This window comes from Stegodyphus dumicola, chromosome 8 (genome assembly GCF_044657685.1).
Source record: "Stegodyphus dumicola isolate Sdum_Otavi_A_Nest chromosome 8, ASM4465768v1".
NCBI classification, from domain to species: domain Eukaryota; kingdom Metazoa; phylum Arthropoda; class Arachnida; order Araneae; family Eresidae; genus Stegodyphus; species Stegodyphus dumicola.
In genome coordinates, this window is record NC_140775.1 from 70368881 (window position 1) to 70395486 (window position 26606).

The following is a 26606-nucleotide window of genomic DNA, read 5'->3' on the forward strand; positions in this document are numbered from 1 at the left end:
TTCTAAACAACAACAAAGTAAGTAACTAACTAACTACGAACTGAGAGGTTTTCCTCCTTTTATAAGATTTTAAAAATCACGCGCGAGAATTTTCTAGTACTTTCTCGAAATCAAAAAGAGATATTTATTAAATGTTTAATACACGCGCTCTTGTATTTTCAATTTTCCTGCTTAGCTTTCTTTTAATATTCGTCACGCGCTGCACTGCGCGGGAAATAAAACCATTTAATTATAATTGAACTAGCATTAGCTTTTTAAATACCAAATTCGTAACAATATAATTTATTTTTGAACATTCTTGAAAGCTATTTTTCCACATCACTACATTACGGCATCAAATAAGAACACCAGGGTTTATCTATGACATTACATTTCTGAAACAATAAACGAAATCAAGCAATGACCGGATGATGTAGGTCTTGCAAGCGAGAAGAGATGTAGAAGCAAAGTGCAGTTATTCAATACGGAAGCTCACTTAGCTATGTGTCTGTTTGAGTACCGGATTAGTTACGTCATAAGCGTTATTAAGTCTCATATATGGATTGATCTAAAAATGACACAGTCGACGGAAATTTTGGTCTAATCTAAAGAATAAAGAATAAAGGTCTAAAATCTAAAGAAGGAATTTATTATGTATATTGTAATATCTTGTTATTTAATAAATTTATTTATTATTTATTTAATTTATTGTTGAAGTGGCAACGCCATATTTGTATTATGTAACCGTTGCTCAGCAATGTGAGAATTTGTTTTTAAAAATTAGATTCTGAAGTTTTTACCAGTTAGTAGTAGTAAGAAAGTTTTGTCACTAAAGAATTTCTTCAAATTATCTATCTCCGTGAACTAGAAATAAAATTTATGTTCAAATAAGAAGATTGCTTGTTTTGTCAATTACTGCAAAATACATTATAATATATATATATAAATTTATTATATATATAGACAGAGAAAGAGAAATATATATATATATGATATAAATTATAAGTCTGCAAGAGATTTAATTATATTAATATTATCTTGATTACGTATATATATATATATATATATATAATCAAGATATTATTAAAATAATTAAATCAATTAAATCTTTTACACACACACACATATATATATGTGTGTAAGTGTGTTTATATATATACATATATATAGGAAATGGCCATGCAGTTGTGGAGGTAACTTAGTTATATGATGCAAAAGCGCCATCTAGATGAGCTCGCAGACGTTGACAAATACAAATGTTTTGAGGACTCTTCTTTCCTTCGTATTTTTAATTCATGTCAATAAATTGTAGTTTAATAATAACTCGTTGTTAATGAATGAAGTTTCTCTACATAATATATGTGTGTCTACAAAACCTAGCTGAAATATCGATGGTAAATGGGAAGGAGTTACGCTAAAGGAAATATGTTTGTAATCATAATATTTTGCATAGTTGATTAATTATAAATAAATATATTTGTTATTGAAAACAAGATTTATGTTTGCAAAGATATACCCTACGATGGATGTGTTTAAAAACTTTCCGTATGAGATGTATAGTAATGATACTCGAACATTTCAAAGATAATACAGTATATTGCCAAATTATAATAAAAGAAGTTCACTGTAATTGTACTAAAACGTGACTGCTGTTTCTGAACAATTATCACTAAATTGTCACCGCTTGTAACAGCATGAACTAACGGGAGAATTTTTATTTTCAGTTCTAGGTGCTGACTTCAGTAAAAATGGTTTTGGCGACGACATCAATTCCATGAACAAGAAGAAAAAAAAGAAAAGGAGACACAGGTTAATATTTTCTGCCTTATGGTTTTATAAATTTAGCTTTTATTGGCCAATTTAAAGAATCAATTTTTTTTCTTTAATACTGATATTATTTGGTATGTTCTGTAAACGCGAATTTGTTAATATCCCTGTAGTGTTATGAAAATATAACTACTTTTGGAAGTGTAAACTCTATTTTTTTTTTCATTTTCTACGTATGAAACTCGTTAAATGGTGTTATGAACACTTATAAACTACATACACCGAATGATTGCAGTAAGATAGTACTGTGAAAAATATTTTTTAATGCAGTAATATGGTAACGGTATGAGCTTTTGAGACCAGTGTCAGAGAATCACTACAGGGCTCCAGTTATCTTTATTTTAATCAACCTTCTCAAAACTTGATTTAATGGTAAAATTAAACGATAACCTATGATAGTTTCGCCATTTTTCTAGTAAGTGAGGATTTCATTTGAAAATTCCTGTGTTAAAATGTCTACCAACTTGAAAAGCAAATGAAAATATTTGCAGCAACTTAACAATTTTGCCAATGATCTCCACTAGGTCTCTAAGAAATTAAGTGATCAGAAATTTTAATCAGAAAAATCAGAAATTTCTTTAACAATTTTTAATTATTTTCTGTTTTTTCCTCACTATTGGGATTAGTTTTGGTTCATTTGCCTTCAAATTGTTCAATTCAATTTGTAACGTATTCTTTCAGTAAAAGAGAAATAACACTGAAAAATATATATATATAAGTTATCCACTAATCTACACTTGTCAGATGCAGTTTCGTACACGCTCCTCAAAAACTCATTCAGTTCTTATTTTACACTCTTTTTTTTTTTCTGGCATCATATTTATTCTTACTTACTCCATTTATATTGCTGTAACTGTAACACAAAATTGCAGCATCAAAAACATAAAATGTGTAAAGTAAGTGAGTAAAAATGCTTTGTTTTGATTGATTTATTCAAATTTTTAACTTTTTTTAAAAATGCTAACTTGTTAATTAGTTTGGCTTTGGAAGTGAAAATGTTTAGTCTTCCTGCGTACCTTCATTTTTTCTTACCATATGTGGTTCAGTAAAAAATTTTTATTTTTTGTTGAACGTTGGAACGCTTCTCTGAGCTTATATAAATAATGCTGTGTATAAGAATTAATTTTAATCTTCAGAAAAATTCATAGCTTTACAGAAAATGTTCACTTTAAGAAGTTAGTAGCTGTTCTATATGATTTAAACCCGTAATTAAATCATATTGCAAGATTTTCTTTTTACAAAATGTAGCAATCAATTTCGTTCGATTCTATCAAAAGCTCAATTTCGAAATGTTTGTTATATGGATATAAGGAATTTTGTATGCGTGACTGAAACTAAACTAGATACACAAAAACATGAAATATGCCCATAGTTAAAGAGTAATGCATTTATTTTAATAGGCTCACTTATAGAGAAAAGTGGCTCAAAAAGGCTGTATCATCAAATACTTTGAAAAAAAAACGTGTTTTTTATGCGAAACAAGGTCCTTTTTAAGCAGAAAAATACTATTACTGAAGTAAAAAAGTTTTTACGCTCATTGAAAAGCTTTTAGTGAAAGCTTTTAATTACTCATATGAGGTAAAATAATAATAATAATAATTCCAAGTTTTTGTTACATCTTGCAAATACATCCAGCAAACTAGATTATGAAACCAGTTTTAATTAGAATATTTATTTTATATTTGTGAGTTAATGGGTGATTGGATAGGATCTAACTATTTCGAAAACATAACACGTTTTAACCCAAACTCGATTTAAAAATGTTTGTACAGAAAATAAAATGTTAGTATGTGGTGTAATAAAATTATATGGGTTTGGTTTCTGGGGTCAGCGAACAGTACGAAACCAACATTCGTGCAAACAAGAGTTTAAACAATATTGCAATTTGGAAATTTCAAATTTCAGTCTAATCCCTCGAAGAATTTACTAACAAAATTCCAAAAAGTAAAAAACAATTTAAAATTACTGAAGAAATAAATAAGCCTAAATAGATTGTAATATCAATGAACATTTTTAATGACAGAGATTATCTTAAACATAGTTGCATACAGCAGAGAAAAAAGGCGAAGAAGTAAGAATAGTATACATATACATACATACGTAATAAACAGTTACGTCATCATTCATCACCGCGCGGATAAACGCGAACGGCGCATGCGTCAGGAGAAGCTCTCTTAATCTAAACGTCGTATTATAATTTATGATACAACAATCCCCCTTTCGACGTTTGGCGGCTGAAAAAAAAATAAACATTAATCATTTATAGTTATTCCAATTAATTTACAGCACTTAGAATGTTTCGAAGCAGTCAATGTTTTTGTCAGTACATCTGCAGGCATTTTCTCTGTCGGCACATATTTAACGTCTATTTCATTTCTTTCATAAATTTCACGAATGAAATGATGTCTAATATCTATGTGTTTAGTGCGTGAGTGATAAACAGCATTTTTCATAAGCTTCTGTGCACCTTGATTATCACAATATATAATGGTTGGATAATCAGCAGTAAAATTTAATTCTTTAAGAAAACGACGTAAATAAACTGCTTCTTTGGCACTTTCTGAAAGACTGATGTAGTCTGCTTCAGTACTTGATAATGCAACAGTTTGTTGCTTTCGTGATTCCCATGTTATCGGATTTCCAGCTAGCTTGAATAAATAACCTGTATATGATTTTCTAGTATTAACATCTGACGCCCAGTCGGCATCGGTATATCCAATAAGTGCTTTTCCAGTCTTTCGAAATTTCAAACAATAATTTTTAGTTCCTTTTAAGTATCGAAGAACGCGCTTTGCAGCCAACCAGTGTAGTTTTCCAGGATTGTTATTAAATTGGCTCAGGTGACTGACGGCATATGCAATATCCGGCCTAGTAAACACAGAAAGATACATAAGCGAACCAATTAGACGGCGATAAGGTACATTTTTCATTTCTTCCTTTTCAGTTTCAGAAGGACACATTTCTTTACTTAATTTTACACTAGGATCTAAAGGAGTTGCTACTGGTTTTGCATCTTGCATATTAAACCTTCGTAGAATATTATCAACATATTTCTGCTGAGATAAACTAATAGAATTATTATTTACATCTTGATTAAATTCTATTCCAAGACAATAATGAAGTTTGCCTAAATCTTTAACATGAAATTCTTTAGAAAGATAACCTTTAAGTTCAGCATATAAATCACAGCTATTTGTTGCTATTATTAAGTCATCAACATATAAAATTAGAATTAACTCACCTTGAGATGTTTTCATCCTGTATACACACTTATCTGATTGTAATGGTTGTAATCCAAAGTTTTCGAGTTTTTTTGTCTAATTTTTCATACCACTGTCTTCCACTTTGTTTCAAACCATAAAGAGACTTTTGCAAAGCATAAACATAATCAGGATTATTTTGGTCTTCAAAACCTTTAGCTTGTTCCATGAAAATTTCTTCTTTTAAATCTCCGTTAACATAAGCCATAACAAAATCTAGTTGATATAACATAAGGTTTTGTTCAGCACTGTAAGCAATCACAGTTCTTATAGAACTTGCTCTGGCTACTGGAGCAAAGGTTTCATTAAAATCAATTCCAGGTTCCTGTGCAAATCCTCTAGCAACCAATCGAGCTTTTCTCTTTTGAACTGTTCCATCTGCATTATATTTCGTTCTAAGAACCCAGCGACATCCTATTACCTTTTTGTTGTGTGGTCGCTTTACTAATTTCCATGCACCATTTTTAACAAGTGCTTCATACTCACTTTGCATAGCCTTATGCCATTCTTCAGCATAACTTCCATTTAATGCTTCTTCTAATGTCGGATTTGTATCTTCTTCAGCAATTTGTGCTTCTTCCTTTTCTATGTTTATATTGTGGTACTCCTTTTTTGGTCTTCCTGGCTTCCCAGTCTTGACTTTCTTTGGACGACCTGGCCCCCTTTTAATCTGCATTTCAGGTAGTGCTTCGGAATCAGAATCTTCATTATCAGATGATTCAGCAGATGATTCTGCCACATTTGAGGGGTCTTCTGTTATTTCATCAGCCGATATATGATTTACATTCAGAGGTTTTTCCTTCTTTTTATCAGGAATATTTTCGAGAAATAAAACTTCTAAATCTTTATCATAATTAGTACAGTTTTCAAATTCATCAATGAATCTAACATCTCGGCTTATAACGATTTTTCTGGAATTTTTATTCCATAGCCTGTATGCTTTCGATTCATTTGAGTATCCTACAAATATATGTTCTTCTGATCGAGGATCGAATTTTCCTTTAGACCTTTTATTAAGTACAAAACATTTCTGTCCGAATACTTTGAAGTGAGATACAGTTGGCTTGATGCCAAAAAATAACTCATAAGGTGTTTTGTTTACTCCCAGGCTTCGATTTGGGCAACGATTACGAATATAAACAGCACAGTTCAAGGCTTCAGCCCAAAAGGATTGAGGAAGATTACTTTGTAGTAACAAACATCTGGCCATTTCAGTTAAAGTGCGGTTCATGCGTTCAGCTCTCGAATTCTGTTGAGGAGTCATTGGTGCAGAGAATTCTCGTTTAATCCCGCATTCTTGAATATATTTATTAAATTCTTCTCCGCGATATTCGAGACCGTTATCAGTCCGAAGGATTTTTATTTTCTTTCCTAGACGATTTTCGACCGCAGCTTTGTATTTAATGAATGCATTTTTCACTTCATCTTTAGTTTTAAGAAAATTGACTTCGACATAACGCGATTTGTCGTCTATGAAAGTAACAAAATAACGCGAACCAGCATGGGATGGGACTCTCATAGGTCCACACAAATCTGAGTGAATCAAGTTCAGTAATTCATTACTTTGAAATTTTGATTCTTTTTGAAAAGGTTGCACAGTTTGTTTACCTCGGATACAGACTTTGCAGTCTTTTAGAGATTCAGTGTTATTAAAATTTAAATTTCTAACCATGTTATCAGACTTAAGTCTTTTCAAATCAGACTCATTTAAATGACCTAATTTAAGATGCCACTTTACAAAATTACTTACCTGTGCTATTGCAGCTATTTCAGCGCTTGGATGTATATAATAAAGATCACCATGACGAATAGCCTGCACTAGTATAGATCCATTTGGTTCTATTATTCTAGCATGTCGTTCTGTAAAAATCACTGAACGATTATTTGCAGTAGCTTTAGATGTTGACAGCAAATTACATTTCAATTCCGGAACACATAACACATTTTTGAGCGTAAGTTTAATTGTCTTATTTCCGTTAGGTACTGTGATAAGGACAGTTCCAATTCCTGTAATTTTTGATGTTTTGTCAACTGCTAACTTTATGGTTGAATTCGTTCGAGGGTGAAATTCTGAAAATAACCTTCTGTCATTGCACATGTGAGATGTACAGCCACTATCTAAGCACCATGAGGAGGTCTTCTGATAAGCATTGTTTACTGCTAAACTAATCTGCTCTTCATAATTAGAAGCCATCATAGAACCTTGATTTCCCTTATTTGATTGTCCATATTTTCTATCAGCTATTTTCTTTCTGCATTCAGATGCCTTGTGCCCAATTTTCGAGCAGTAATTACACTTCAAGTTTCGAAAATTTCTTTCAGCTGGAAAATTTTTGTTTGAATTTACCTTCCATTTTTCATTTTTCTTCTGTTCTTGATTTCTTCTTTTATAATCAGTATAGTATGCATTCTGTGAATCTTGAGATGTTTTCCCTTTTCTTGCTTCCCATTCTTCTAACATTTTGATTTTTAAAGATTCGGGACTAGGTAACTGATCTCTTGATTCGATGGCGCATCTAAAATTTTCAAAATTTTCTGGAATACTATAGAGCAGAAGAATCGATAATAAATCATCAGCTATGTCAATTTCCATTTGTTTAAGCTTATCAACTATTTCGAAGAAATTATTCAAATGTTCAGACATCGTTTCGCTTTCCACCATTTTTCTAAATAAAAGCTGTTTTAATAATGTGCCTTCTTCGCAGGTCCTTTCGATTCATATACGGCTTTGAGTTTATTCCACACAGCATTTGATGTCACACAATGCTTTATATGACACAGTTCACTAGGATTAATAGCAAGAATTATATCTGCGCGAGCTTTTTGATCAGCTTGGAGCCATTTCTTTTCGTCTTCGGTTCCTTCAGCAGGTTTTAGCACTTTACCGGTTACATAATCCCAATGGTCGTTTTTAATCAATACTGCTTCTATTTGTAATTTCCAACTGTCAAAATTATCTTTTCCGAGCTTATCTATAGTAGTCAAATGCGACATAATGTAATACAGTCTCTCACAGCCAAAAAACAAGATTGAACAATATAAAAATAGGCTTAACTGAACGCTGATCAGTTCTTACCGTTGATTAGACGTAACAGTTCTTGCACTGAATTAGGCTTAAGAGTTCAATGCTCGAAAACTTCAAAATGTTCGTTTTAAAATAAGTATTTTGCTAATTAGGCACAGTTGAAACGTTCCTGGGCCCATAACCATTGAAGAAATAAATAAGCCTAAATAGATTGTAATATCAATGAACATTTTTAATGACAGAGATTATCTTAAACATAGTTGCATACAGCAGAGAAAAAAGGCGAAGAAGTAAGAATAGTATACATATACATACATACGTAATAAACAGTTACGTCATCATTCATCACCGCGCGGATAAACGCGAACGGCGCATGCGTCAGGAGAAGCTCTCTTAAGCTAAACGTCGTATTATAATTTATGATACAACAATTACAATATATGGCATAAATTTCTATCTACTTCTGCAAGGATTCTTATTATGGTATAAGCATAAAAGAGATTTATGAATATATTCAAGCAGTTTTTCAAAATATACATTGTAAAGAAAATCAACGAAATCTTCGGGCTGATCTAAATGTTGGGAATTTGCAGTGAATGATCACACAGACTTTCATCTCCACTTCCCCCCCCCCGAGAATGGAATAGCGAAACAAAGGACAACCAATACATCATAAAAAGTACAATCTATATAAAAATGCTGTATCAAAATAAATAAAGTCTAATTTACCAATAAATAAGTAAATAAATCTGAAAGGTTTTAGATTTTAAATTACGTCCAAGGGGGCTTTTTTTTTTAACTTTTTCTGTGTTGCCTTTATTTAATAAATATCGTGTTCTTTGCACTTAAACTATAAAATTCAGTTCAATAGCAGTATCGCAAAATAATTTTAAACTGAGCATATCTTTAGAATTTCCGAAATATAGTCTCAGGCGCTGGAGATAAAAATGTTTTTTCTGTACGGCGTTGCCATGGCTCGCTTTGAAATCTTTGAGCTTGTTAATCAAAAATTCGTTAAAGTTTTAAAAAATATGAAATATGAAATCGATAATAAAAGAAATTCCAAATTTTAAATTTGGGCTTCCAGATGCCCATATTCGTAGTAGAATTACATCATTAAAAATTTGATGGCTCTAGGTGCCGTTGTTTTATCACAATGTGAGAAACATACATAAATTTATGCAGATTCTTCATTATTTAATTTCCTTAAATATAACACAGGGCGATAATATTTCGTGGCAACAATTTGAAAAGTGACCCGACATTTATAGTGAATCATCGCAAAATGCCAAAATGAAATTTATAGTCATTCTGGGCAAACTGTCCCTTTGGACTAAAAAAAGAAGAAAACTAATCTAAAATGAACATATTTAGCATAAATATTGTAGGGAACTGTCGCATTCTCCCTTTATGTTCTTATGGTACTAAAAATTTATGTTTGAATCTCGGCGGTGGACACCATTCAATTCTTTTATCTCCTGCTCCAACAAACGTAATTACATATAAAATTAATACATCTAAATAGTATGATTTACTATTAATTAAAAACTGCCATTTTTTGGGCCTCAATCCAACTAATGAATTGTCTATTGCTCATAAACACGAAAGTAGTTACAATCGATTAAGCTATTAAGCCGAAAATCATTTATTTAGCTTCAGTGTTACGGAAGTGGAATGAGAGCGAATCATTAAAAAAATATTTTATCTACCCTTCTTCGGAATATTTTTAGCAACTGTTATCTTATATTGCAAGTGGGGTAAATAAAATACCTTTATACCAATTTCGAAATTTCTAACCATATTTCTTCAGTGAATTGTCATCTGCATCCAAACTAAGATCGAATGTGACTTTGATCGATTGCATTCTTCTATACCATTTCTTTTTTATAATTTATTCAAAGAGAAATACATTTTTTAAATATTTGCTATTTTTTTGTCTACACATTTTTAAGTTTATAAAAGAAAAGCAGGAAAAAAGCGGAAGTTTCAAATTTTTTTAATGAGTTGAAATTTAATTGCATTTAGTATCAAAGTTTTTGTTTTATGAGTTAGCAGACATCTGTAAATGAATCCCCATCATCTGCATTTCCCATTTTAATGTTTCACGAGAAAAAAAATAAATGGCCAAAAGCATTATTCTGAATGTGCTGTATTTTTTTCTAGCAATGATTTTATTGCTGGTGACACAATAATGGTTTTCATTTTTAAATTTAAAAAAAAATGATCATAATGGTTAAATCAGTGGCATTAAGTAGAAGAGTATTGAAATTTTCCGTAATTCATCTTCTTAAAAATTTTTTAAATAACAATAAAAGCGTGAAATGACCACTCCTATCTTAAGAACATCCATGTATTACATCAAAAATTAATTTAACTACAGATTCTAGTTCTTTTACATGGAACCATCGACCAAAATTTTATTCTTTGCGCCAAATGTGGCATAGAACGTGCGAAGATAAATTTACATCGCGCTTATTTTAATTACATACGAAGAGTTGAGAGATTTGAATGCTTCTTTTCTTCAGAAAATATTACAAAGAAAGATTAATGGCACAACTTGCGTCTTTCCTAAGTAAATATACTGGGTCCGCAAATGAAAAACTTCAAAGTACCCGTGTTTTTTTAGCAATAATAGCTATTATGATGTAAGGATATCTCTCTAGTTCTTTATTCTATTATTATTAATCGTTTGGAAAGGTATTATTCCAACAAAAGTAGGTTTATTTCGTTTTATTACTAGAATAATAGACAGGGAAACTCTTCCTCGTAATATGCGTGTGTTTAATCTCGTTAAGTGTCCAAAATTTAGTTTTGGTTGATGGCATTACCGCGATTAAAATGTATTACGCACAAATTCACCTTGAGTAGAAAAGCTTAACTTTTGAAGAAAAGAAAAATGTTTCTTAAATAATTTAATTCACTTCCTTATTTTGAAATCAGAAATTTTACCGAGTTATGAAAGCTTTAGAAACACATTAATGTTTTTCTCTTTCAATTTTGTTGTAAAAATTCACTGTTGAAAATGCTTCATAGAAAATTTATTCTTAGAACCTTAATTTCAACATAATATTCAAATGAAAGAAAATGTTAAGAGAAAATGATTAAATAAAATAAAATAAGCACAGTAAGTTAAGAGAGAGATAAAATATATTTAAAAAGGAAAATTTTTCATTGATTAAAACTATGAAGTTTTGAATTAAAATATTAGAAATTTATTATATATAAGCTCTTGGATTTGAGAAAAATTTTGTAAGGACAACAATTCTTGAGGTTATCAACAAAACAATGAAACGTAATTTCATCGAATTTAAAAACTGTCATTTTAGTTTGAATTTCTAAATATAATAAATGACAATTTTAGTTATCATGATTGCTATTAAAAAGAGGATAAGGACGCGACACAAAGAACTTAATTGTTGTCAAGAAATATATACATTTATAAGGACAAGAAGGTTCAAATAATATAGAAGATATTCTCCCCCCTTTTTTATTTTACGTGCAAAAAATAAGAATTCAACCTAGTTTAGATTTTAAATTTCTATTCGTAGAAAAATGTAAATGAATGGTAATTGGAATATAAAAAAAGATGCATTTTCCATTTAATTAATTCAATTCTCACTTTGCGTAAAGGCAAAAATACATAAAAAGTCAAACCATCATTATTAAAAATTGTAAAATGCAAAAAAAAAAAAAAAATAACACACCAAATACAATTAAAAACAGTTAAAAAACAATTTTTGCAATTTAAATTAGAGTTTCTATGTTAAAACAAGCAGTTAAGCCAGCGGGCAGGAAGAGAAAATTTTAGGTGCTCAAAATTGAAAGTTAACACTGGCGAAAAGGTCAGAAAGTGTGAATATATATGGCGTTTGGTGCTGCCAATTCCAGCGAAAACGGGAGGTGCACAACTAGATGTTATAGCAGTGTCATATACAAAATTTTAACATTCTACGGCTACTCCTTTTTTGAGTTATGCGAGATACATACATACATACGTACAGACATCAAGGAAAAAATCTCTTCTGAATTCATTTTAAATCCATTTTTACAATCCGTTTCGGAAAAACCTGTCCTTTTTTCTGTCCATACGTACAGAAGTCAAGCAAAAATAAGGTTCAGACAGGTTCGAGAGCCGTTGAAATGGATATTTTTGTTGAAATATGATACTCGAAAATTTTCGCGATTACAATATTTTCATTACTTAGTACAAGGAAGTAAAAATGGGAAAATAATCACAATTATTTTCCCATTTTTAATAACTACATTGCATTTTTCCCAAGTAAGATTCGCCAAAAATATTGCATTTACCTGTATCTGTGAATTACCGATTTTTTTTGCAATCAGTTTTCTTACTGCAATTCGGCATCAAGTGAATTTCGTTTAGCATTATAACTAAAGTAGACTTTATCATTTGGCTTCTCTTCATAAAAGTAGATAAAAGCGAGAAAAAGTATTTTTCTTTTGTAAAACTAAATATTTGTGAAGGAATTCATGCATGCCAATGTATTTTTAACTAAGGAATAATTCATTATCCTCAAAAAACTTTGCACAATTTAGATGTAATATTAAATAATGCCTGAAAGAGACACTTTAGTTAAAAAATAATGTTGTTGGGCTAACTTTCCAAAAATCAAATAATATAAATGAAAATCCAGAAATTGAAAAAACGCTATACATATATATTATATATATATATAGTATTACAGAAATGTTTTCCAAAGTCCTTAATTTAATTTAACAAAAGTTGATTTTTAGAAAGTAAAGAAAAAAGAAAACTAAATTACTATCTTGTAAAAATTTTCCTAAATATTAAATTATACTATTCTGTAAAAATTTTTTGGAAACATTTAATTAGAAATTTAAAATAAATGAAACACAGAGATATAATTAAATTTTAGAATGAAGTACTAAGCAAACTCAATTAGTAAAAATATGCTTAAAACACTTTTTAAATCTTTATATTATGAAAAAATCAAAAACACACCTTTACGTTTTTATGGAATCCCTTGTTTGGTATTGATAAAGTTTTGATAAATTTAATTAAATGAAAATATATGCCTACAACCAAACTGGAAGACAATTTTTTTAAATATCTAAAATAATATAATTAATTTTAGACAATGTTTTGGTTTTTAGACGTGTGATTACCTGGAGAAAGACAAGGAAATTTTCCAGCAGTTTCCTAAATAAACATAGATTGTAGAGAAATTATGGTTTGGCCTGAATTAATACCAATAGCTTTAAAAGCAAGCATACTTCTTAGAGTAGTTTCTTGAATCCTCAAAGAGATCTGGAATTGATACATGAAACGTTTCGGAAAAAATACATAATTTCACATTTCCATCCTTTCCTTAGTATGCCATAAGGTGTAAGAAATGCTCTTAATGATCTTTGGAACTTTCTCTAGTAATATGTGTTCAAAATTTGTAAATGCAGTATCAGCATTTGTGTCAGTTTATGCATTTGTCGTAGAACATCGTCTCGTTTATTTAAATTTTTCCTTTATGTTCGAATATTTAATATGCCACTTTTTGCTCCTTTTGTTACTGTGTTCAAAAACTAATTTCAGGATTGTAATACATATTGTAATACATAATTCATTTACGCATTGTGTAAATACTGAAAATATAAAGATTGTGAACAAATTTTAAACTTATAACTAAAAACAATAGTTGTTGTACCCTGCTCCCTCCTCCCCCCAAGTTTTTATTCCAGTGTGTTTCAATAAAAATCATTTTCTAAGTTCTACAAAACCATTCTATCAGTAAAAATCGTTTTCTGATGTCCTCATGTCTTTCTGAAAGCAAGAAACTGCAATATATACTTCTACTCAATTTGAAAATTTAAGAAAGAACATATTAATTTCCTGAATTCAGATTAAAATTAAAACATCCTATTACCTCCAGTTTTATTTTCGTTAATAGAATATTCTTTGCTTCTGTTTCTGTGGAATCAAGCAAAAAACCGGTTAATTTAGTTTTCATTATTTCTATTCTTTACATACAACTTTTTTCCCCTGTAAGTAAAGGAAAGTTAATTGAATTGAACGAATGCAATTTATTAGTTTCCCAGTTCTGTTGGTAATGAAAAAAGAAGCCTATAAAATGAGTTTTGTTTTATAATGAATATAATTAAGACTATTTTTTTTTCAATTTATTATACTTCAAGTATTTTAACGTGATTACTTAGATTTCTTTAAGTCATTCTTTATTACAAAGCCATATAAATAACTGCATACAATTAAATGCAATTATTCTAAATTAGAAAAGAGAGAATTTTTGAAAGCATGAAGAATTTACGAGATAATTTATCACATTTCTACGCTTTGTATTTATTATTAAATTGCCTTCTAAATATATTTAAAAAAATCTTCAAAGTAAATTAAACAATGATGAGGAGAATATATATTGATAAATATTAGTGCTGCCTTTTATTAATGCAGATGTAGAGGAAGCCCCTATGATATTACACAATGAGATAGTTTTGGGAAGCATAATCCCTTTTGAAAGGGAACTATATTGCGTCTTATTTAAAGTAGACAATAACTATTATCCATCTACTGATTCATTGTTACCATGACGGTTTTACCGTTGAAATAAAATCTAATTTCAAGATTTGAAACTGCAACAAACTCGTTGAAGCAAAGAATTACTGTGTAATTGTGCAAAACCGATATCAGATTTAATAGCTGCTCTCAATTGTGGGTCGAGCGAAACATTTCTGGGAATCTTTGCTTCCAGGATATCTGACTGGTTAACTTATGCGATGACCAATTCACAAGATAGCTGTAGCCGAATCATTTTCCTCAGTCTCACAAAGTGTTCCTGATAACTAGGGGTAACAGATCTTCCAACACAGCTGTTTTTGCTAGAACTTGTACAAACTAGTAGCCACTCAGACAGAATAGTGGTTAGTGTGTCTGTCTGCTGTACTGAAGGTTCGGTTTGAATCCAAGAGAAGGCATGGTTGTTTGTAATCGCATTTGTCTCTGCGGCAAGAGCGCACTCAAAATGCATGACAAACAGAAATCCTTTCGAAAGGTTGGTGGTAGGGAAAGGACCACAAACAGATCTTTGGACCACAAGCTGGGATGCTCTCCCTCAGAAGTCCATTCGGAATGTAAACTTAATGTTGCGGTTTTTTTTTTTTTTTTTTTTTTTTTTTTTTTTAGTTATTAATGCCCGGCGGTACCTTATGTACTTATTTCGACGCAGAAGTGCCGGCATTGTTCAACTTATCCCTATATATAAACTAGAAGTAAATGTTAGTGATGTAAATCGCTGAATTGGCTCTCGACTCTTATATTGCCTTGTATTCGTGCGGAATTGGTTGCCAACTCAGAAGATGCCAACTGCTATCTGCCAGATTACAGATCCAGCGGGCCCAGGGCGGCAGAACACGGGGCATTTATTAAATCAAGTAAAATACTTATATAGGCAAACAAGACTCTTGTAGTTCACAACATTGAGACATAATACTTGGATATAAAATTTAATGTAAAGCATAGCATAAAGTAAAATTATTCTTGATTTACATACGGGATTCTTGATGACAATGGAGTATTACTCGTTTTATCCTCGTGGAATTAATTTTAGACAAATATTTATAGTGTAGTTTAACAAAAACTGCATTCATACTAGTTGTGGTATAATGCCTAGACTATTCAGTATTGCACATAAATAAAGGAGATACAGCTAAATAACTAAGATTCACTGGTGCATTGAATGCCTAAGGTTATTTACAGCATAAATATTTACAGCGTATGACAAGGAATTATACTGACCAGAAAAGTATAGAAAACCTGTATCAGTATTGCAAATATGTAAATGCCGAATTTACATAATTCGAGAAACACGTGGATATATAATTTTTAATTCTTAGAACCTAAATAGGTCATATACATGCAAAACGTATAAAAGTGCAATGAGCAGAGGTATGCAAAATTTAGCGAATTTACAGTTTATAGAATACTGAAAAAATATGCAGAGGTATTCATTTCCATACCTTGCATATTCAATACTAAATAAAATTATAAGACAGAATTTCATAGATACATAGCAGAACTCTACCGTAATACGCTGGGGCTCATCTTAATATGGCTGCTTACAGTAGTGCACAAAAAAAGGCGAGCTAATCAGTAAAAACTTTAAATCACAAGAATTTAGTAATATTACACCATTAACGTAAGAAAATATATAGTATGCATCATAATGCACAAAATACTCCAGATGTTACCAATGTAACATATGCAGGCAATAGTAATAATGTGTACAAAAGGTACAAATATATGCGGTATAGAACATAATCCTAAGAAGTTGAAAAACGTTTAGTTGAAGAAATAATACAGGCAGTAATAATTTTTTATAATATAAAATGATAAAAAAATGATCAGTATGCAAACACTGATTTTTAAAATCTAAAAATGGCATAAATGTAACGCAGAAATCTTATTACTTGTACTGAAATGTAGAAATGCATCACGGACTTTCAAAGTTGCAGTACTGCATTAGTAGAAGAATGAAAGGATGCCAAAAAATGAGGAATATACGTAATGCACTGATTTGCATAAGAAATCAATATACTGCAGATACAAAAGAGGTAAATAAAAAAAAATGCTGTTCTTAAAACTTAACTAAAACACAAAATAACACATATAAAACTGAAGAATTGCATAAATAATGAAGTACATTCATACTTACTATTTACATTAAAAAAAATGTAGAAATGTTGTAAAGAATTGCAAGATGTGCAGTGTTTATTAAATCATTTATTAAATCATGCTAGGAAGATAATATGCAGATATGTAGAATTACTCTATCAGTAGTATATAAATATGTATTATATACTTCTGATACTGTAATTAATATTAAGCATACATTATAGAAAAAAATGCTTGATATAATACCAAGGTATTGAAATTACAAAAGAGGCATTCATAAATCTTCATAATATGTAAGTACTTTAACTATATGAGATTAATTATATGTACACTTTTTAATGCCTAATCAAAGTGAAAAATAAGCCAAGTCAATACGGAATTATTTATTACAAATTAGGAGTTTACAAACTGCGCATAATACACAGAGATGTCCAAGTAATGCTAATGCTAACCCTACAGAGACATATAACATTAATCAAGATACATAGATATAAAACTGTATTTCTTATTTCATTGAAAAAATTGAAAAATGCTGTGAATTTAAAATTGCAGCAAGTAATAATATTGTAGAAAGAATTCAAATGTACCCGGAATGGCACATAATGCATAGAAATGCCAAGGGCAAGGACTGGCGTGTGCCTGTTTTCTGTTCTGTTTGTGCGAATTAAATCTAAAAATTTACAGTTTGCAAGTTCAATTAAGTGACTAGCCTCGAATCTGTAATAGTGCTGACGCTGGAATTCTTAAGATAATACATGAACCTACCAAGCCCTACTGTCTCTTGTAAATACTCAAGTGACCATGAGACACACTTTGGGTTTCCCTTAGTTCAATTAACCAATTATTCGAATTTTTGTTATCTTTTCTGAAATCGTCAACTTCTCCTTGCCAGGATGTAAATTTAAAGTTAAGTGAAGTGAGTATTTAAACTGGTGAATCTTGTAGAGCGTATTTCGCTAGTCAGCGCACATTACGCGTCCGTCCTTGCTGTAACGAGGAGTTTCTGATACGCCGTTTTGGTCATTTAAATAATTATCATGCTGGGTAGGTTGTAGAGTCAACCTAGTTAGGCTTGACTTTAAATTCTAGTGCAGCACTGCTTTTTAGCCTTGATTTGATTGTTTAACGATTCTCAAGTTCCACAGCAAATTGTCGGTGTTATTGTAAAGTACGAAGTACTTGCCTTTCTGTTCATAGTTGATAATGATAAACGGTTATTTTCACCTTTCTTCTGTGCTGTTATAACTTACGCCTGAGCGAGAAGTCAACAGGTTCCTTAGTAGGATCTTGTACAGTTTATGTGGCCAAAGAGAGTACGATCCTATAACACTCGCCTATAAGAAGAGAGCAGAAGACGGAAGACCATCAATAGAGCAACCGCACCATTATTTAGACTTTCGGTTTGTCTGCTCTATTGATGTATGCTCTATTGATATCCACCACCTGCAGCTCAGCGGCATTTATTAAAACAATTTAGTGTACATATTACGTTACAATTGGTTAATGTACAAAGCATAAGTAATTAGAAATGTTGAATACATAATATAACTTTCAACTTAGATAACTTTTAAAATAAAAATAAAATATAAAGTCTATGTAGAAGTCAACATATAAATATATGTAAAAGAACATATGTAGAATATCCATACGTATAATGTCTATATGTAGTAAAATTAATAAAGTCTTAAATATATGTAGAAGTCATAAAAAATATTCAGTCTACGTAGTAGTCCATGTAATTATATGTAGAAGTCCATGTTTTGAAGAGAGTGAAAGAATGTTTATATGTAGAATGTCCATATATAGAACTCCATATCTTGTAGAAGTCTATATATATAGAAGTCACTAGTTTAACAATATTGTTAATTAGATCAGAATCTCCTTGTTCAATCATTTTTATGGAGCTTTTAAATTTTCACAGTTGCTGGAAAACTGTGAATCTTTCTAATATAACTAACAATAAAATGAAGAATAAATGAATGGTGAGAAGCAATGGGTCTTTGTAAGAAGAGAGCAGGGTGAAATGTTTACCTTACTTCAAGAACAGGGTCAGCTGGGCTATCTTGGTACTTGTGTGAAAATGCCAAAGATGCCAGCATGCGCTGAGGTAAGCCACGGTAAGCTGTGAAAACTTCTGGTGGATGACTTTGATCAGAAAGTTATCAACTTCATTCAGGCTTGCGGGTTTTCGAGGACAAGAGGAATGAATATTTTCTTATATTTTAACTTAAAGAGGAGCTCTGTCTCCTGCTGGTGTTGTAGGTGACTGGTATCAAAGTTGTGTCTTATAAAATGATGGATCTCCAGATCACTCTATGAGACATCATAATGAAAGATACCAACCAAAAGAAATTTGTCCACATCCATTGCCGATTTCGCTGTGGGAATGATGCTTCCAGGCAGAGAGGCAAACTTGAAGACCTTATTCATGGCTATTTTTATATGTCTGGCCATATTGCTAAGTTGTCTCTGTACAAATGTTTCTCCAAGAGGAGATTTTTATTTGATAGATTTCCTTTATATAAGAATCCCTTGCGTTTCTAAAGACTAGCATACGTTTACTTGTACGGTACTTATCATAGGTAAGTTATAACATACCTTATTGCTAATTTTCATGGATATTTGCACAACAAGTATAGTTTATAAAAGAACGTTTCTTCCGCAGTAGATCATGAGCTTGACTGACGTATTCTAGTTTGAACGTCATTCAACAACTAGTTTATTACATGTTTTCGCATAATAATCTCATGTAATTAATTAATCGTGATTTTCATATAGTAACAGTAACTACAAGCAAATCTTGGTTGCAGATGTGAAAGGGGAAAAAAACTCAATTTGGGGGATATTTGAACGTGATTTAAGGAATTATGGAAATAACAGACTTTTCTAATTTTGAATTTTTAAAGTACTTTTAGTTTCCTCGGAAAAAATTTAATTATTTGCAATCTTTAAATTACATACGAGTCCTATTTACATGCGAACAAGAATTATCCTTTGTTCAAGCATTGTGGTAGAAATGGTTTTTCTGTGTATATGAATGTAGTATCTGTATATGAGATTTAAAAATAATGTGCAGAAAAATAATATTTAGATGAATATTAAAAGATCTGGAAACCAAAGCTCTGATTATGTCTTTAATGTAATGAGTTTTGTTAGACTTTCATGAAATGAAATGATTAAGCATTTTCAATACTTGAACACAAAATGCTGAATTTTTGTTATAAAGCGAGATAGAATGTTATTTCTTCACGTCGCATAAAATTGTAAAGAAAATATTATTGAGGGAGGGAATGAAATTTCAAAGACGAAAAGATTCATTTTACATCTCTGGCAATGTTGATTTATAGATCTAGGAGTATCGTATGTGATAATACCGAAAGAATAGGCGTTATTCTGAACATGAGAAAATACAGTAAATTTTGTAGACGAGATGCTTTTTTCAGGAAAGGGGAAGGACTCTGAATGAAATATGGAATAGAAGATGAAGTGTTTAATTCTTTCCAAAAATTAATAAAGGAGTGCAAAGACAGAAATCTATACAAAAAAAGTCTCTGAGATCAGATTTCTTTTCTAAAAAAGATTTTATGAGATATTTTATGACATTAATATAAATTTAAAAATACCGACTATTGTATGTATCAAATAGTTTTCATTTACGCACTTTATTGAGAATTCCATATTTTTAGTCTCTCCTTTTAACCAATCGATTTAATGAAATTTATGACCCTTCACGAAGAAAAACTTTCCGATGAAAGAAAGGATAAATTAAATAAAATTTAATAGTTCAGTTTTTGTAATTAATTATTTAATTCTTAATAAATTAATAATTAATTTCGTAAGCAATTTTTGAAACTAAACCTTTATTTTTACATTTTGACATCTTTCGTTTGTTAAACTCAAATTTCTAAAATTTTCAGTATGGCGTATTGAAGCAATTTCAGTTCTACACGGTGCAGTTAATATGTATAAGTAGCTTGAAGAATGTCGCCAAATGTTTTCATTATCAATAAATTAAACTGTACGTACATACCTTATAATACAAGCAAAATTGTAATACATATAATATTACAAATACATGCATGTGTATAGATATAATTTTGGTTTTTTTAAAGTCATACAGACACTCCGATATCTTAGGTAAATCTCGCAGGTGTAGCAATTAGAGAAATATCCCCAATATTTCCTCTCTCTTCCCCATCACTCCCTACAGAGCAAACAGTCTACGGACGCTGCAGTGTTTGCTCTGGCGGGGTTAGACAAATCTCCTTCCAAAACTGTCGTACGCGTGCGCAATGTCCGCCATTTTAATTATCTCCCCTTCGGTCAACAGCAAGAGGAGTGCAGGGGACCGGTGGAATATGTGAAATTTGTGACACATTGACGGCAATTATAAGACGTATCGATTGGCATGGACCGTCTGTTTCGGAGGGGTTACTGGTTGTGATTGTAGAGGAAAGCTAAATACAAAAGCACGCTTAATTCTTTAATAAATTAATTAATATTTTATTAAAAATCTGTCATGTTTTTATCTGATTAAACGAAAACAGAGTTCATTAAACCTTTGAAGATAAGTATTTTAAATAAGTTTGACAACTCTCTTTTGACAAAACAAAACAAAAATAAACACACACACATACACACTCAAAAAAAAAAAAAAAAAAAAATTCTACACTTTTCAGCAAACAATTTTTTTCTCCCATATTTGGCAATTTTTACCGAAGGGGGAAAAGTGGAAATAATAGTTCAAGATTTCGTGTTTTCTAGAAAACAGTAAAATTAAAATGCTTCTCAAAGAAATCCAGTTTTGTATTCCAGACAGTTATTATGAATATTGCAGTTTTTCCTCATTTTCCTTTAATGCAGAAAAACAACAACAACAAATTATACTTTTCAGTCTTTTCAATATTTTTTCCCTTGCCATTGCTAGAAGATGAAGGAAAAAAATTTTTCTCTTTTAAAGTGATAGCACCGATGAACCATCGTTCCAGGTGAGAGAAGTATAAGGATAATCAATTAGCACCTATAGGAAGAGTAATCATATAACTAAAATTTTCTTCCTTGTTACTTAGCTCACTTAAAAGTTGCAAGAATTACTGTTAAAACAATTTTTCTAACAGATGAGAAATAGAAAATCAACTTAGGAATCTAGTCTAAACAAATAAAACTAAATGGAAATAGCTTCAGCATATAGTGGCTTATTATAGAAGGCTTAGTTTTAAATAGAAGGCTTAGTTTTAAAAACACTGTCTTAAATAGACAGGGTTTAAGTAATGATTTTACTGCTAGCATTGCCATAACTGATCTGCTCTGTGAAACAGCTCCATGTTCATTGCCGAGCTAGTTATTTCAAAGATTTTAGGGAAACTCAACAGAATAAAAGCTGAGTCAAATATAATCATAAAAACTAACATTATTGCAAATTCTACTACCTACATTCGCAAATTAAGTAGCATAAATACGTTATTTTTAATGATTGCCCTTTTTGTTCTGATGAGCAGCATTCTTTGGTAATAGGAAGATGAAGGAACGATCTAGTTCCCTAGATGAGCAAAAATCTTCATGAAAATCATGACGATGAGCACGAAGAAGCATATATGATTAGAAGTGGCTAATTTAATAAATAAGGTATATGAGGATTGCCTTTTTATGCTTATATTAATTTTTCTGTCTTAAAGAAGCGGTCTAATAAACAAAGAAATGAACTCAAAGCATTTCACTGTAAATATATAAATATATAAACAAATTAAATAAATTAAGATAACTTGTGAATTCATGGTTTCTTGCTTGACTTTACCTATTCTTACTTGATGATTGGCCTAAGAGCTTTCGGAAACTGTCAACGAACGTCTCCCATCCAGTGACTGGACAGCAAGTTACATTCCCAGTTGGCCTTCAGTTGCTTCGGACTAGTTATCACCGTTAGAAAAACCTAACTCCAGTCAAACACGCAGGTGAGAAACATAAAAACTATTTATTTTTTTACACACACACACACAAAAAAAAAAAAAAAAAAACCCTTTATGTGAAGCGGAAATGAAAAATTAGCTACATCTGTAGAGTCTTCCTCCCACGTAATTGGACTCGAGACAAAAAGAAAGGCTCCCACTTCCCATACTCAGGTGATGATGAATTACCGTCCACCATAATGCCATTGTAGGGATTAGAACTCCAAATCACAAAATTTCTTACAAGCTTACAAGAAAATAGTTAGGCCGAATTTATTCTCAGGCTGGAGATGCTTATAGCAAGATCTGTTTAAAAACAGTCTGTGGCCCGATACTTAGCATTTGTTTCAGGGCCTCTAAATCGTACTTTCTTTAACTTTCATATTGAAAAACAGAATTTTGAGGAATTAGAACATGATTTAAGACTTAATTTTGTGGTCCTAAGCTCGAACGTTGTAGATCTAGGCTGCAGTCTGTTCCTAGTAGCAAAGGTACATACTACAGAGTGAGTCCGAAATATGATATACACGTTTGAAATATTCCTTTAGCTGTACTCTTTAAATAAATATCGTGAAATAAATATACTTCATTTTTTATTTCATATAAAAGTCATACATCAATAGCTACATTTTTACAGTGCACATATATGCACTGTAAAAAATTAGGGATGATTACTTTGTTAAGCCTATAAAATTCCACATGATGTGGGCTTATGGAATGCTCCGTATTTGGTAAAATTTCAGCTGATTTCTTCAAGCTTATATTAAATCTTCAAAGTACCAAAATGACAAGGCGCACAATGCAGTTGCGCAAATGCTCAAATAAGCAATCAGCCAAGTACGATCTATATACAAGTAACCTCTCTTTTTTTCATTCTCTTTTTTTCATTATACGACCTAAATCTGCATGCTTGCAAAATGAATAATGTGATTAAAGAAATGCGGAGCTAAGAGGACAGATTAATACAAAATTTGAACTGGGATAACTGAATTTAAAAGACTGAACTCTTTACTTCAGTTTTCCCCAATTAAGATATTTATTGCCCTCATCAACGGCTAAAGGAATAAAACAATTGAATGCTGGAAATATCGACTTAAGTTCCTTTTCGAACGGGTATTTAGATTGGCTACCCTTACTATTAGCAAATAGGTAAGGCAACTAGGCCGGACATATGGAGGTAGGAAAACATTAAACTTACTTTACAGTAAGCTATAGAAATTGCTACTTCCACAGTTTTTTCAAAATCCAAAGTAAACTGGAATTAGTTCCTGTAAATAAAGAGTAATAATTATTTACTTCAAGAGTAAATAATTTTTGAGCAACTTTAATAAAATACAAACTAAGCTAGAATGATCTATCTGTTTAAGTTCAAATATAAAGGTTTATTATGAACATTGCTTTGAATTCTTCATAATGATACTTTGCTCTGACTACTTGAAAAGTGCCCTGAAAACACAGTCTTGTATGAAAAAGAAGTTTTTGAGAACAAAGGTGAATAAGCAACTGTGATGTCACATCTGGTACGAGGAAAATAAACTTTTTTTTTCACTGATTAAAATAAATAAGCTGTTGATTTAGCGGCAATGTTGTAAGCTCAAAGTTTAAATGTTTGGTAGGTAAGTAATTCATTAAAAGAACACAATTCAACATTATCTCATAACAAAGCTTTGCTGTTTATTCGGCAGATTTCAAATTATTTTTTGCTAACCAAATACTGGTAATTTACAGATTATAATAAATGTATTCATCGTATGTATCACACCATCAATACATATATATCACATCTAACGTTAATGTATTCACTATCAAATTTTTATGGGTAATTTACAGCTTGTTTCATTTTTATGAACCTTGATTATTGAAATTGAAACTTATTTTCCTTACACGGGAGGTAACGCCATCATTTTTTATTCTCATTTTTTTTTTTTTTTTTTTTTTTTTGAAAAGAAGAGAGTTTAAAACTGCTGAAGTGGTAGTTCAACTCGAGCTCAAATTTCGACAAAATAGCTGGCTGCATAGGTATTTTTGTAGTTCGTCGTTCCCATGTGCAACCTGCGCGTTTCCTTTAGAAAGCTTTTCACGGGCACATTCTTTCTTTTTAAGCAGATAGTACTAATGTGTTTCACCGTTATCAAATAATTCAATCCAATCCAATCTTGGAAATAATATATCAGAGAAATATAGTTGTGTACTAACTCAAATCGGTTGTGTACTAACTATGTCAGACAAATATGGTTGTATACGTTTCGTTTATTAACTTTGATCAAAGAATATTGTTGTAGGTATTTTATATCACAGTGTAATATCCTTTATAAATTTTTTGGCAAAATTTCTTTAAAAATACAGCTACTTAGAAAATGTAGAACTAATTACTCAATTGCAACTTAATTTGTAAGAACATAAGTAAGCTTCATATCGTAAGGCATAACTGATGCTTTTCTGAAATCGCCTAATCGGCATACTGAGAAACATAATAGGTTCCAATTTTTTTTATCTTATACCGAGTATTAACTTCTTAACTTTATCTTATCCTGTAACTGGCTTACGGTCATTTAAACGAAACTTCAAATCTAGAAGAAAAGAATTTGGAATTTCCTGGAATATTTTTGATAGGATTAAAATCTGTTTCAAATATCTTATTACTTGAAATACATAGCTATGTCCGTGTTGTAATTACTGGCATAGGGCCTAATTACCGCCTAGGCCCATAAGGCCAGATATTGAAGCCTTAAGTTTAAGGGCGCCCAAAACATCTTATAGTTCTTCATAATCCTGTTTTTCCCTTGTATGAACAAAGGAAGTGAGCTTTCGGACTTATGACAAAATGCTATACTCCATAGCCTGACTCTTTGGCATCCAAAAAAATAGGGGGATGCAATTTTTAACCCATTGCTCTTAGGAACTAAGCTCTTTCTACAATATAAATGAAATTGTTTTAGAGGAGGAACAAAATTCAAAGCAGAATTTTGCAAAAAAGTCATCGACAAAAATGTCAAGAATGATAAAAAAAACTTCCAAGTTTCGCTCTAGTCGCGATTTGTACCCGTTTTTTGTTTTTTCTGTCTGCCTTTAGGCTGACGCTCTTAGGAGCAGGTAAAGTAGTCAAATGCACAAAAGTTGACGATATGGACAGAGCAGCAGGTATGAAGGAGGGTGTCAAATTTCCTATTATTTATATCTTAAATTTCTTTCTTTTTCAAGCCAATGACGCCAAATTTAGAGAGAAATTAAGCCAAGAATCCCGAGAATGGACATACGCTTGCCAGTTTGACTGATCGTTTTGTAATCGCCCTTATGGAGTGTCTAGCTGTGGAAGGTCAATATTTGCCCGGTGGGGAGGGAGTAGAAAAAGTGTCGACTGGTTTGCCTTTCACTGACCAAGCTATTGTGTGTGTTGAACTCAGGTGAAGCAAAGGTCAATATGAGCAAAAAACTATCCACGCCGTTACTGATGCAAGGCAATAGAAAAAGAGCTCTTATATAGATAGTATTGATTTTTTACGTCCATTATACGTCAAATAAATTATTAAAAATTATTTTTATAGATGTAATTTTATAGCTGTGCTTTTCAATTTACGAAATACAATTTCTTATGAAAAGCTAAGTGATATAATATTTGATTTCAAATCGTATCCAGTCTGTTTGTACTTCTGTGGAATTATTTTTTCTGTGTATCTATAAATATGAAGTCATATTTTTGAGGAGTATCAACTAGAAGAAAAACTATTTCCTCACTACCAAGAAAAAAGAAAAAAATTGCTTCGTTTCTTAAAATTTCTCCCTGTTATTGACATAATCTATGTACATCTGTTTCTATTTTGATATAATATATGTGTTTCTGTTGGGAGGAGAGAGAAAATATTCAGTTAGAAATCTATGTTATTTCTTAAATTGCTTCAAATTACGTTTTT

General features: G+C 31.0%; 1 protein-coding gene across 1 annotated transcript in view; it reads left to right on the forward strand.

Annotated features, from left to right (window-relative positions):
* Nucleotides 1-26606, forward strand: part of LOC118192553 (uncharacterized) — a 306776-nt gene that overhangs the window by 202527 nt on the left and 77643 nt on the right. Inside the window, exon 2 of the mRNA XM_085821984.1 lies at nt 1704-1788. Coding sequence (XP_085678110.1) covers nt 1704-1788 — 85 coding nt within the window. The remainder of the gene's footprint in view (nt 1-1703; nt 1789-26606) is intronic.